The sequence below is a fragment of the Amphibalanus amphitrite genome, unplaced genomic scaffold (genome assembly GCF_019059575.1).
Source record: "Amphibalanus amphitrite isolate SeventyFive unplaced genomic scaffold, NRLGWU_Aamphi_draft 000126F_arrow, whole genome shotgun sequence".
NCBI classification, from domain to species: Eukaryota; Metazoa; Arthropoda; class Thecostraca; order Balanomorpha; family Balanidae; genus Amphibalanus; species Amphibalanus amphitrite.
In genome coordinates this window covers 62,268-76,575 of record NW_024881621.1, presented here as the reverse complement: position 1 = coordinate 76,575, position 14,308 = coordinate 62,268, and the positions used below count along the sequence as shown (strand labels likewise).

The 14,308-nt window shown below is 49.3% G+C and overlaps 1 protein-coding gene across 4 annotated transcripts in view; it reads right to left on the bottom strand.

The window, feature by feature from the left end:
- Positions 1-383: 383 nt before the first annotated feature.
- The window catches only part of LOC122381726 (leucine-rich repeat serine/threonine-protein kinase 1-like), a 59,543-nt gene continuing 45,618 nt past the window's right edge, over positions 384-14,308 (bottom strand). For all 4 annotated transcript variants that reach the window (XM_043366258.1, XM_043366257.1, XM_043366256.1 and 1 more), the window contains exons 41-47: positions 8,502-8,688; positions 7,833-8,013; positions 6,105-6,245; positions 5,643-5,759; positions 4,932-5,085; positions 2,434-2,613; positions 384-2,202 (exon numbers count right to left, since the gene is read on the bottom strand). In XM_043366258.1, the coding sequence (XP_043222193.1) occupies positions 1,825-2,202; positions 2,434-2,613; positions 4,932-5,085; positions 5,643-5,759; positions 6,105-6,245; positions 7,833-8,013; positions 8,502-8,688 (1,338 nt within the window). In that variant the 3' untranslated portion in view covers positions 384-1,824. The remainder of the gene's footprint in view (positions 2,203-2,433; positions 2,614-4,931; positions 5,086-5,642; positions 5,760-6,104; positions 6,246-7,832; positions 8,014-8,501; positions 8,689-14,308) is intronic.

Here is a 14,308-nt window from a genome sequence, read left to right as displayed (position 1 = left end):
GGATCCGCCCAGTAGTTTCGGAGATACGGGGGGGGGGGCAAAAAAATGCCCCCCCCCCCCACCGCGCGGAAGGTGGCTGGTAGGCCCACCGCCTGCCGGGTTAACTTTACACGTAGACTCCTTGGAGACATATGTCAGTCCCATCCAGCGGTAAGGATCTGTCCCGGGGTCCAGGATCGGCACACGAAGATAAAGGGTGAATTGGCACGGATTCGGGAGGATAAAGACGCCAGAGCTCGCCAGGCTTCCCATTCCGCTGCCCGAGATGTATTTGCGAAGGTCTGTTGAAGGTGCCTGCTGCGAAACAACAATACGTCTGAAATTAACCAAATTAGTGGGTCGGACGAACTACCCCGAACTTCCAGCACCCAAACAAGTCGGTCTCACGTTTCGCCGTGTATTTCTGTAGCTTTCTGGTCCAGTTTGTCTTTCGTTCGTTACAAGGGTTGTTCAAAACTCCTTTCGAAACACTCACAGACGTGCCACAAAGAGACTCAGTCGTGTTCTCCGCGGCTCCGAGAAGTGCAGTGTTTATTTCATTTGACGCAGTGCAGCGAAAGGAAATGGTAGACGCCCATTCAGACCACTCAACAGAGTCAAACAGTCGAGTGAAAGGAATCAGGGCTAGTTCAACTCGGCGACATTCAACAAAACCACGCGACCGTGAATTGGAGCGACGAGCGACACTTGTCTTAGTGAGCGGATGCCCTTCGAATGAGAAATAATGAAACAACTATACATTCAACATCAAACCAAGGATAAATATTCGCTAAAATCAGTGACTATCAATACAGTGTTGAAGAGAGCCGATAGCACTGTTTAATAGTTGACATGAAAACCTGCAATATGCAGTTACAATAGCCCATACTGTTCAAATAAAAACACCGTGCAGTTTTACCAGATACAAAACCTAGCCAAATAACTTACATGAAATGTAATATGTACGGCACATAACACAACTACTATCACACAACAATATAATACTTATTGTATCGGTGAGATGTGCTGAAACCATTCCATTCAAGTCCATGTGATGACAACACTTAATATCACAAAGTTAATATCAGACGCCCAACAGTCACTAGCCGTTCACATCAAATTCAACTGAAAACATCCGACAAGCGCTATCAAAACCGACCCAAAGCATTTGACCAACGCTATCAAAATCGTCCGAAAATCTTTAACCGACTTTACCCTGGGCAGTTGAAATACTGCGAGCCGGGCGATAAAACCACTTTCCATCGAACGCCTCCCTCTAAAACCTCACTGCGTCACATGTGTAGTGACTAGTGTCTCTTTGGTATCTGCGACACAACCCCATCGGATCTTTCCGCGTGGCGTCTGGCCCACCGTGCTTTCAGTACCGGGGTACCTGGTATGTTCGGTACGCGTGCGGTACCTCGAGCGACGCCAACAAGTGCCCTCTACGGTTTTAACGCAGCACTTCTGGAAAAAATCAACCAGTCCTACAGCTGCTGTCCAAGACTGACTGATCGACGGAGTTTAAATTGGTCTTAAAACTTCCCTCGGCTATCAGTCATTCCACCTATATACACTAGGCATCAGAACAACATCTGTACACTGAATCTTCGCACCGCGGCCGGCAGGGTCCATATCACAGAATGGTTGCAGCCGCCGACATAGCTATCGCCCCTGAGGAGCCACTGGGCGACCGGACCAGGTTAATCTGCCCCGTCCAGTGCCCCTGATTCACAGTTCAGCAGTGCTGAGACTCCTGCTAGCTTCATGACCATATTACAGCGCCTAAGTAGTCCACGATCCACTAATAAACGCACCGCAGATGACTGCTGCTGCATCTCGCCACTAGTCCACCACCCAGCAGTGGGGCTGCCACAGCAGCGCGTACACCGACCTGCGCGCTGACAGTTCGTAGGGCGCGGCGCCGGCGGCCGGGCAGAACCGGCTGACCAGCGAGCGGTAGCCCCTGCCCACGGTGACCAGTCCCCTGCCGGCCGTCTCACAGTCCGAGTCCGCCGCCGAGTCTCCGTCCGCCCCGGCCGTGGGGGTGGAGGCGGCGGTGGGGACGGCGGCGGGCGGTAGCAGCGGGACGATGGCGCGCACCTCCTCCTCGTGCGGCCGGAACACGGTGATGGGGAGCATAGTGGCGGCGGCGGCGACCACCACGCAGCCCCAGGCGGTGCCCAGGTACAGCTCCGAGCCCAGCACGGATAGAGCGGTGACCTGAACAGGGAGGGGGAGGTCAGATCTACACACCAGGTACAGCTCCCAGCAGAGCACGGACAGAGCGGTGACCTGTGGGGTCAGACAACAGACGGCAACACCAGCTACAGCTACATACGTCATGTGATCATAACATGAACCCAGACCAGGATATCACAGCGAATGGGACCCTAGCAGAAGACAGGAGTGGGACACCAGTCGCGGTTCGAGGCGCAGACGGCGGCAGCTCACCTGGCACTTTGCCGGGCTGAGGTGTTCGTCGATACTGATGGAGCGCATCGACTCGGAGACGGGCACCAGTTTGGAGCAGTCGAGCTTGTTGGCGATCGTGTGCGTGGTGACGTCCCAGTGGTAGACCACGCAGCCCGGGTGGATGTACGTCCACATGCTCTGCTCCAGGCCGGCCGACACCTGCCGGGGAGCAGCCACTTGACGTCAGCGCCGCGTAACCGGAGGCAGTACACGTACACAAGCACGACACCAACACTCAGGTTAGCAGCCGCTCAGCACAGCCGGTAGCTGCTGTGCTCAGAAGGACACGGAGGCTGATTTGATATTCGCCACACCGGCCCATATCAAGCCCAAAACACAAAGTTGGCTGAGATGCACTGATCAGGGATTCGCGGCACCCGGATCATTAGGGCGCTGTAGATTGTTAGTCATGGCCAGGGCACTGGGAGTGTACTCCGCGCCTTAGACGGGAAACCCAACATCCCACAGTCTGAATAATACAGCGGCGATATGCATGGAAGACTGCAAAGTGTACCGAGCGACCGCTCCCAGCGGGCTGAAACTCCTGATATACATAGACGTCATGGCAGAATTCGGGGAATAGGCAGGGTTTGGGGGATCCTGAGTTACCAGCGCACAAATGGGTGAAGAACCCAAGCTTTCGCCGCGTTCTGTGATTTCAAATGCTGCCCTAATGCCTCCTTTAAAAGATCATTCCCCACTACCGCTAAGTTTGTGTGGTTTAACTGTGATCCATCGTCACACGAGTCCCCAATAGCAGACCGGATTTCTGAAGCCGAATCGCTCCAATCGCTGCAGACTTTAGCAAGCGGAATTATTATGCTACGACTAACTCAGCACGTTACACGCACCCAGGCGCAGCCCTGGCGTCCGTTCACTGGAGCCAGGGACACTCAAATTAATCGTATCAAGGATTGGGCCACTCAACAAAAATGGCCATTGGTCGCTAAGACTGTTCGGCGGCAAACAAGCAGACCCCACAAAACCATTTCAGTTCCCCAGATAAAACAAAACACCCACCCTGAGCTTGGTGTTCCCATGTAGTCTACCACCTCGTTGGGTACTTGGATAAAATATCATCTATCCTCTGTACTCGTAATTCACCATCCCACTTATATTCCCCATCCCCACGGAAAATGATGTTCGAGGAAGCGATATTCATCAGACGTATTCATTATCGTAGTGCATTCCCGGCACATACTGCTGGTCGGCATACTCATCAGGCTCAACAAAAGTCAAATCAAAGAAACTGATGAGATTGAGCGGCTCTGGGCTTCCGTCTACGTCAGAATAAATCGCATCAGACAGACATTGCCAGCTGTGATCTTTGCCAGTCTGGGCGCAGGCCGGGCGGTTCGGACAGTCTACTGCCAGCCAGCTATCCACAGTCCGCGGCGGCCGCGCCCACACAGAGCAAGAAAATTAATTAAAAGTTCTCTTTTCACGGGTCCGTGTAAAGTTCAGCACAATTGTCGCCTGGAGTGTCTGCCACTGCACATCGGAGATAGATTTCTCGCAAATTCAGGGAGGAGAGGCGTGGGCTGCAACAGTACTATGGCAAATGACGCCGGGCAAACAAACTATTGCAGATGAAATCTAGTTCATCTTGCATATTGCTTAGAAGATAATGTTTGCGTACCTCCTTCAGTGCTAGACTTGGTCATCCATCCGACTTTGGACGGTAACATATTGCCGACAATGCAACCTTTAGGAAATAAAAAAATGCAGCGCTTACAGCTACATCTAGACAGCTAAACAAACTCCTGGAGCAAATATTTAGCAACTAAAGCCACTTTACATAACTACCTTGATGACTTCATATTCTATATCAAGTAGCTCGAACAAAGGCAAGACACACACAAGTTTCAGTGACTGTAAACTTTCAAACGACTTGTAAACTTTCAAGAAATAATGTCGCTTTGGGTTTTGATATGGGAAAATGTCTGAAACTTGACAATAATCGGTCAATTGATTCCACTAAAAGCAAATCCAATCGCTTACAACTTTTTCTCAATACTCAGAAAGACGCCAGGATCCGGTTAGTCACAACCTCACAAGTAATCAAATGAAGAAGATAACTATCGTAAGAGTCACGTCGAGTCAGTGTAATGCTTCTGTAATGGAAATGAGGTTCTGATGTAATTGATTGTCACTGAAATTTTCAGAGACCATATCGATTCGACATTCTCAGCATATAACATTACCTTAAATAATTTTGCTGACATGTTACTTGCAAATATCACATTAAGAATTTCCGAATTACAATTGATTCACAATTAGTGGAGACATATTCCTGCTGATAATTGCACATGTAGCGTTCGCGTTCGTCTGCAGTCAGTGTTACGTCGCCGTCCTCCCGCTCTCAGTACTGACCTGTGACTCGATCGTCGGTCGGCTCTCGGTACTCACCTGTGACTCGGCCGTCCTCCAGCTCTCTGTAACATACCTGTGACTCTCGGTCGGCTCTCGGTACTGACCTGTGACTCGGCGGGCGACAGCAGGCGCAGCACGTCGATGTTGGGTATGGGTGGCTCGTAGTGGTTGATGGCCTCCTGAGACACCACCACCTGGTCCTCCAGCGTGAACACAGAGACGGCACCGCCGCTCTGGCCGCACCAGATCTCACAGCGCCTGAGGGAAGGCAGAGGGGCGGTCAAAGGTCAGTCCCGGCCCAACAGAGCGCCGCCGCTCTGACCGCACCAGATCTCACAGCGCCTGAGGAAAGGCAGAGGGGCGGTCAGAGGTCAGAGGTCAATCCCGCCCAGCAGGTCGCTGCCGCTCTGACCGCACCAGATCTCACAGCGCCTGCAGGGCGTCAGAGGACGGGGGTCAGAGGTGGAATGGCAAAGGTAGGAGGAAGGGGTCATGTCATGCCAAAGAGAAGACGTTATATGACGCCATGGCACTGGTAGATGTTATATGATTCCGGGGCAAATACTGGAGGAAAATCCTCAATCGATTCGGCTAAAAGCAAATGATTAACAGTGCAAACGCCTTGAAATAATCAGATATAAAGGGGGAGATACATGGGAGCATATCTTACGGACAACTGAGAAGGAAATAAATTTAAAGACAATCTGACCAAAACATCTGCTAGCCCCACAAAGTCCTTTCTATATAAGCGCAGCAGCGCTGATGGGGTGCAATTATAGACCGTTACACGGAGGAAAAGTACGTAAGCCGGGTACCTGTTGTCGGCAGAGAAGACGGCCCGGACGCAGTGCAGCCGGCCGCCGAGGGTGCCCAGCTCCGTCATCACGAAACTGCCCTCGCCGCGGGTGGGACTGTTGGGCAGCACGTCCGACCTGGAGGACGGGGCATCGAGCGGTGTCAGATGGACTTTTCGCGGCAATGTGACAGCAAAGTGACCGCTCATTGACAGACCAGTGGACAATTGGCACTTGGTAGTTATGTCATCAGTCGGCCAAAACTGAGACCATAACGCGATCGCTAATGACAACAGTGGAGAGCAGAGCGATTCATTGTTCAAATGAAAATAAAACAGTCTCAGCTGATGCAACGTTCAGCCGCTAACAGACCAATTGACAACACAAACCATCGAACACCGGTAGCGCAATCCCCCTCCCCCTTATTGCGCGCCCCTAGGCACACCTCAGCACCCGCCCCACCGACAGCCCCCGGTCTCTAACCTGGTGATGAACAGCCGCCCGTTGGCCAGCGAGACGGCCACCCTGTCGATGGGAGTCAGCGGACAGATGTCCCGCACGGCGGCCGGCTCTCCGCTGTCCGGCTCCAGCGTGTACTGAAACACCTCCTCGAACGTGGTGGGACTGTGGAAGGGAGGGAGTGGTCACGGGGGTGTAAATAACGCACGGTCACCAGCGACATGCTACGAATAACGACACCATAGATGTCAAACAACTTTAGATAAGGAAGCTGCAGGAAGATAGAGAGTTGGAAATTGTTAACCAGCGCCCCGTAGGGGGGGGGGGGGGGCCGAAACGCCCCCCTGTCCTTTTCCGTCGATATCTCCTAAACGGCTGGAGATATCGCCACCAAACTTTCAGAACCCCTGCGGGCATCAATTTTACACATTGTGACAAAAAATTCCAAAGGCTATGATAGGTTGGCCACAAATGACGTCAGAATTACGTCATACTCTGCCATTTTCGACCGAAAAGACCTTCGCGAGAAGAGCTGTCAGGCCTACAGCTTTGAAGCTACAGAAAAATGATCGAGACATAAAAGGTGTAAAATTGACAGGGCAACAAAACTGCTATCTCGGATTTTTGAAATTTTTGAGTTTTGACCCCCAAAAAATAAAAATGCATTTTTTGGATATATTAGCCAAAAAATCCATTTTTTTAGTTTCGAAAAAAACGGAATATACGTGACAGTACCAACGGTCTTCTATCTACATACCAATTTTCAGATTGACATATCGTTTTTTTGGCCAAGTTATAGCGAAATAAACAAAAATGATGTCAAATTTTCAAACTCAATTTTTGGTTATTCTAGACCACGTAGGGCAAAACAAAGACCACCATTGGACTCCCCGTGACGAGCTGCATCGAATGGATATCCATTTTATGCAAAAACATCAACTTTGAAATTTGACCTAATTTGACCTGACCTTCACCAAAACGTGACCTAAGCTGGCCCCAAAAGCTGCCTGACCCACATAATCGCATTTGTCATGTAAAATGAACCATAAAACATGTATCACACGACACTTTCATATTGTGACCCCCAGTGACCTGACTTCTGTGACCGTGTCAGTGACCTCAGATAGCGAAGTATGTGTTTCACGAACAATGTTCCATCGATGGTTTTCAATAACTTACCAATTTTCTCGATTTCACAACACACTTCTTGAAATGCCTGTGAACGGTGAAAATCTGACCTTTGACCTGACCTGTGACGTCATCGGTTTGACCTCTGGTCAATGAAATATGGTCACAAGGTAGTTCCCCGGTGGGGCTATCGAACGCCGTTTGAATTTTGAAAATCGGCCGGTAAATTTCCGAGATCTTGGGGGAGGGGGGGGGGGGCGAAACGCCCCCCCCCCCTACGGGTGGTAGGGTCCGCCGGTAGCCCTACGGGGCGCGGGTTAAAATTTGAGACAAACTCCAGCGAACTTCAATTCAGCTTAAATATTTATCAAAATACACATTCCAGCCGACGTTGATCTCCGTAGTTTCCGTAGTTCCTCCGTAGTTTGATCTCCGTAGTTAGGCGTGGGACGCAAAGTTAAGTTCAAATAACAGAACATTCCTGCTCACTTCTTAATCGCATAATGGATGGCTGCCTGGATAAACGGGGAACGTCTGCAATAGCCTGTCTTCACTGAACAATGTACCGAGGTCAGTGAGTATACCACAACTGACCAGAATCTCCCGATGAAGTGTATGGCTCACCAGTATCCCCTGATCTGGCCGCGGCTGTCTCCGACCCAGACACTCTCGCCCACCACGGCGGTGGCGGTGGCCGGCTGGGGCAGCAGCAGACTGTGACAGTCGACAGCCTGCTGCTGCCGACAGGAGAGCACGTCCAGCAGGCAGCCGCTGCGCGCCACCCACACCTGGTGCTCCGCGCCGCCTGTAAAACAACACAGACAGACAACACTGTGACACCAGACAGAGAGCCACCCACACCTGGTGCTCCGCGCCGCCTGTAAAACACAGTCAGACAACACTGTGACACCAGACAGCGAGACACCCACACCTGGTGCTCCGCGCCGCCTGTAAACACAGCACAGACAACACTGTCACACCAGACGACACTGTAACACCAGCCAGGAGACCACATCCGGCAGACAGGAGAGCCACCCATACCTGGTGCTTCACGCCGCCTGCAGACAGAACAGACAACACTGTAACACCAGACAGAGAGCCACCCACACCTGGTGCTCCGGGCCGCCTGTTAAACACAGTCAGACAACACCGTGACACCAAACAGGAGAGAATGGCCAGCAGACAGCCGCTGCGAGCCACCCACAGCTAGTGCTACTAGTCGTATGTGGTGGCAGACAACACAGTCTGACCCACCGACCCGTCAAGCTGTCCCGCCACTCCACCGCCACTGACCTGTCACGGTGAGCGCCGAGGCGGTGAGCGCCGCCAGCGGCTGCTCCAGCGGTACCACGTCCCTCAGCTGTGTCAGCTCCGGCGCCGCCGCCGTGCTCACCAGCTGGCTGGCCGAGGGCCGCGAGCGAGGCTGCTGGTCCCAGCACAGCACCATCACGTCCAGCAGGTAGGTGGCCGTGCTGGCCTCCTGAGGGGAGAACGGGAGGATGGTCAGGAGACGCAGAGCAGCGTTCGCAGAGAAGAAGCGAAGGCGCAGAAGAACGACATTCAGTCGGAAGGGGAGGGAACTTCTGTTCCCCAAAAATTCCTTCTTTTTTGGAACTTTCAGCATTTCCGCACAGAAAATTTCCCTTCTCTGTACGGTGTATTAATGATTAGAACAGACTTCCCGCAGATGTTGTTCACCCTCAGTCAACGTCTTTAAGAACAGGCTGGATGCGTGCTGGGAGTCGATCTGGTACTCCATTCCTGCTACCGACTGAGTGCAGATTGAACTTTAGGAAATCGGCGAGAACGGGCCCTACTTGACACCATGCCTCTTGTCCCGATAACGAGAAGTTGAAGATGAAGATAAAAATGAAATACACAGTGGTTGTTATGCCATTAAAATCGCATTTCAGAGTGTCATTCGAAAGACGCCCGACGGGCATTGTCAAAAAGACTTGGATAGACGGACGATTTCACCGGAGCGACAAAGACTCGACCACAAATAACGATTCGGGATCGGGTTACCAATACCACTGACCAACACTAATTGACACTTCGAATCAATCTACCGATAACTCGTTCGTTTTAGCTCTCCATCGCAGCCGCAGTATGTGTTTTGTTTGATGAAATCAATCCCTGAACAGCATGGCAACAGTGCACGTTCGGCGCTGTGAGTGCTAATTGAGACCCGCCGGTTCGTACTGGTCGACTGGCGGTCACTGACCGTTCCATAAAAGATTGACCCAAGTATAGCTGTAGCGGTCGCGAGGTGAAACATAAAACGGCTTTTGACGAAGGCCGGTTGAAGTTCATCAGACAGGTCAACGTCCGAGCTAGACTACAGCAAAAGAACCTAGAGTAAATCTGTGGATTAAGGATAATTTTAAATCTGCACCGATTCCGTCGCAAGCACGGAATATATAGTCCGGCCCCCGGTCAACAGACATGGTAGCCCAAATCTAGTCGGATATGAAAATTATTCTAAATCCATAGACTTTAATGCTAAATTGACTATAATTGAGAAGGTTTTATGAAGATACATGACCAGATACAGAAAAAAAGCGAGATGCTATCTTGTAGATTAAATCGTCTACTATCTGCGACTTTTGAAGTGGTTTTCAATCTGAGGTACAGAAATCGTGTTCCCAAGAGACTGAAAGTAGCCATGCTTTACATTAGACCCAATGGCAAAAATTCGGAATCTGACGAAATTGGCCATTTTTACGTCTGATTTATGAAAATTCTGGACAGGATATATAAAAACCCGAGATGCTATCAGGTGGGAAATTTCATTTTCTATTACCGCCTTTTGAAGTGTTTTTCGATCTGAGACCGGCAAATCGTGTTCCCAAGAGACTGAAAGTAACCCTGTTCTACAGCAAGACAATGGCAGAATTCTAATATTTGATGGAAGATATCTTAGGTGATAATAACCTTACTACTAATTGCAATGCTTCATTGGAAAGCTCAACACTGGCACTATCATCGGTCTTTGCATTGCTATTTCACAGAACAACAAGAAATAACGTTTTGAAGCCTTTGCATATTGACTTACTTTTCATCGACGGGCTCGATCCCCATCACCACCAACAATTTTCCGGGAAGTCAGGATTTTGCAGATATTTAAGCAGAATTGCAGAGCTGTGTTAATACTACGACACTTAAATACACATTTTAAGAAAACTGCTTTCTTTCTTAGCATGAGTTGGTTCTCAGAAACAGCAACATGTCGATATAATGAGGAAAAACAAGTGCAAATGATCACGCAAGAGAGTATCCTTAGCTCCCTAGCAACCACCTAGCAACGTAAGACAAAATAGTAAACAACTCCTGTTGATGTGAGGTACTCAGCCTTGGAAGCACACTAGACGGTCACCATACTGGACTTCATACTGAATTTTGCATACCAGAATGGATGTTTCCAACTAAAATTATTTTTTAACGAAATTTATCTTTGTTGCCCTACTATTTTTCGTAAAACCGAGATATACAAACTTCATGATATCAAAAATAATATTGTGATAATAAAAACCGCCATATAAAACAAAATAATTGCTGAGATCATGCCTACTAAACTTGGTCCTACCCCCTAATTCAATATACCCTGATATAGTCTACGACATGGAATGGACAAGATCGAGATTTCCTGTAACTGCCGAGTTTTTGGCGACCTGGGGCCGTATTCACGTCGACTTCGTAAGTCAATTTTCTTTCGTAAGTATAATTTGGTATTCATGTCGACACTTCTTAAGTTTTTTCTTACGAAATGTCTGGATATCTACAAAAATCGGTATTCACGTCAAAATTCGTAGGAATATCTTAAGAAATTCGTAAGAAGCGTTTGGTGCATTGACCTTTGCCTTAATCATTGGGATTTAGGGATCCTCCTTGTAGGGATTTACACCACTCTCCATTGTATATAATTGATAGAGACAAGTAGAAAAACACGGAACAAATAGTGCATGGACGCGTTTCGATTATTGAATCTTCATCAGCATGACATACCCACAAAGAAAACAAGATATCTTGTTTTCTTTGTGGTTATGTCATGCTGATGAAGATTTAATAATCGAAACGCGTCCATGCACTATTTGTTCCGTGTTTTTCTACAACTATCCATGCATTTGTGCATTTCATTTTAGTCAAACCAGCAAGACGCCTTTTGGGGCGACAAACGAGCCAGCGCGCGAGTGAGCCCCCCACACATGCACTGTACAGAAGTGCGAAGGACTTCCAACTGTTCCAAAAATGCGCCACTGTTAAGTGTTGGGGGCGCCCCTCTTCTACTGGGCAAGCCCAACTTCTGTATGAGGTGCCTTATTTCTTGACATTGATGGACATGCACTTTTAGTGGATGGGGAAGCACCTGTACCCCCATACATATAGAAAGTTACACCACTGGGGGGTCCGTAAGACCCCCCAGCCTTTTGGCCGCTGATCGGCTTGGCCGCTGACCAAACTTGAGCGCAATCAGCCCAGCTGTTCTTGAGATGTAGAAGCGGCACCCTGCACGTGCGCACGTGTAAAATGGTTCAAACTGGATTTTGCCCGGCACCCTTCGCACCGGTCCCTATAACCGTGTGCCAAGTTTGAGTGCAAACGGTCCAGGCGTTCTCGACATCTGGAAGCGATCCCTGCTCGTGCGCACGTGCAGTAGCACCTCAACCGTGACATATGACAACGCATTTCCTGGTAGGTGCCTACCCACATGCCAAGTTTCAACACAATCTGGCCGGTAATTGCCGAGTTATTGTAATAAGAACAAACGTGACACCTGTCTGTACTTTGCACGTGCAGCGGGTGGTCACTCACATGAATCAAGAGTACCCGATGTTTAGTAGAAGAAGCAGCTACCCTAAAAAAAAAATTACCGCAAGTCAAACGTCCTAATGCAGTGGTTGCTGAGATATAAGCCCACTTTGAGAAATTGGTAGTCTCAAAAGCGCTACTTCTGCAAAACAGCTTGGACGCCCTTGACTTCTCACGTGGCACGTGCCACGATGGTCAATTAGATGCATCAAGATAGTAAATTGCGGGTTAGAAGGGATGGGGCGGCCCAACAAAAAGACCACAAGTCAATCAGTCCAGCGGTTGATGAGATATAGGCCTCCAAAAGCATTACAGGCAGGGCCGGGCCGCTCATACTGATATTTTCCCGTTTTATTGAAAAGACTTCGCTTCACTCGCTCGCTGGTAATAATTTTGCTCAATAATAATATATAATACTGAACGAGGCCGGTGTAAATAAATTTTCAAGACCGAGGTCCAGGGGCGGCGCCACGGGTTTTCGATAGGGGGGGGGACGGGGACCGAAAATCGAAAATCCCAAAAGTAGATACTGATCGTGTATGCAAAAAAAAAAAACGAGGCACTATAACGCCGCGAAACTTGGCAAGGCCCAAAACACATCGAATGGTGCATCCCGTTTCCAAACTTATCCTAGGACACCTAAGATCGATCACCTTTTCAAGCATCCTTGCCTCTAAATCAAAATTTGCAGTCTTGCCAACTCAAAGCTGGTTTCCTTCAAGCTGCGAATTGCTTAGGTATGAGTAGCAGTGCCAGCTACTTTTCTACTACGCTTCGTACTTTCAAATTTTCGATCTTACGTTTGGTCAGCTTCAGGGCTTCACCATCATATAGTCATGGAGGAAAAGTGGGAATGTCTTCTGCTCTGACAAGTGCGCCAAAACTGCAATATAATTTCAGAATCATGACATCACCACCTGATCCATATGCAACGGGCAGGGTGCAGCTAATGGCTAGCCATCAGTGGTCATGTCATCGGTGGTCACTCAAAAGGCCATGCTAGGTCATGGAAATTGGAAGGTCACCAGCCGTTATTTGATCACACTTTCTGATGGATTTTACTTGCCAAGAGCTTCGCGGGAAAAACGAGCGCATGCACCGTTGAAAAATTGAGTGAAAGGGTCTCAGATCCGGCGACCTCTGCAGGTAAAATGCCCCAGGGTAGGATTCCGGTGCTTGTTGATTAACTTCGTCAAAAACGGCAGTAGAGCTGTGATGTCGGCACCATTGTGTTCGTCACGATCGAGCTGGCACGACCTGCATCGTTCTCATATTCACCCTCCAATCGTAACAACTACAGCAGGGATTGGCAAATGGCGGGGCACCCCCTTTGGGAGGTAATGAAGGTCTCTGGAAACCTCATCCCACATCTCTTTAGCATTAGTGGCTCTCCTTATGGAACAGGTTTCTTGGCTGGTCTGTTTCACCCCAGAATTCAAAGACTAGTCAAGGTAAAACCGAGCGCACCACAGCACTATGGTTGGAAACGGCCTCACGGATGGCCGTGGGCAATTTCGGAATATATGTATATTTGGGGTGTCATTCTGTTGGAAATTGATGAAATGTTTTGAATTGGGCAGAAAAAATTATTTAGTTGCGCATTTAGTCTCCATTATTGTACGTGGAATCGGGAGTTTCTGACAGTGACTTTTTTGGTGCGCCGTCAAAGGTTTAAACAACCGCGCTGGTGATAGCATGTGGAGTACCTCCATGACGTTGTAAAACTGGATTATTATATATCAAAATAATCCTTGTTATGTTGGCTATCGAGTGGAGTGACTCTTTTTCCCATGCGTGTTCAAAATCAGGAACGGCATTGCATTCTGTTTGCAGTGTCACCACAGCAATATTTGCAAAATTGCGTTTATGTTTCATTGGACATACAAAAAGTTCTCCATCGACCTCCATTGAGCTTTTTGGCAGAATAAATCGCTGTTCAATTCTGCGTAAGGGGAACGTAAAAGCAGACTGCGCACTTGTGCGCAAAATCGTCCGTGAAGCGTCATCTCCCGAGGCGTACCTACCCGTCGCTTCGTTAGCACCAGGTCGGCTCGTCAGTCTTGCAATCGCTTATCCTTATAAATGATGGTAAGAAGCAGGGTTGCGGAGTCGTGGTGGCGCCAAATCCGACTCCGACTACGACTCCGACTCCTGACTCGTTGCCATGACTCCGGCCGACTCTGTCTCCGACTCCGGACCCCTGCCAGTGTTTCGGAGTCGCGATGGAGCTGTTCCGATTCGGACCGACTCCGACTTCCACTGCGGGCTCCTGACCGACCCCGACTCCGACT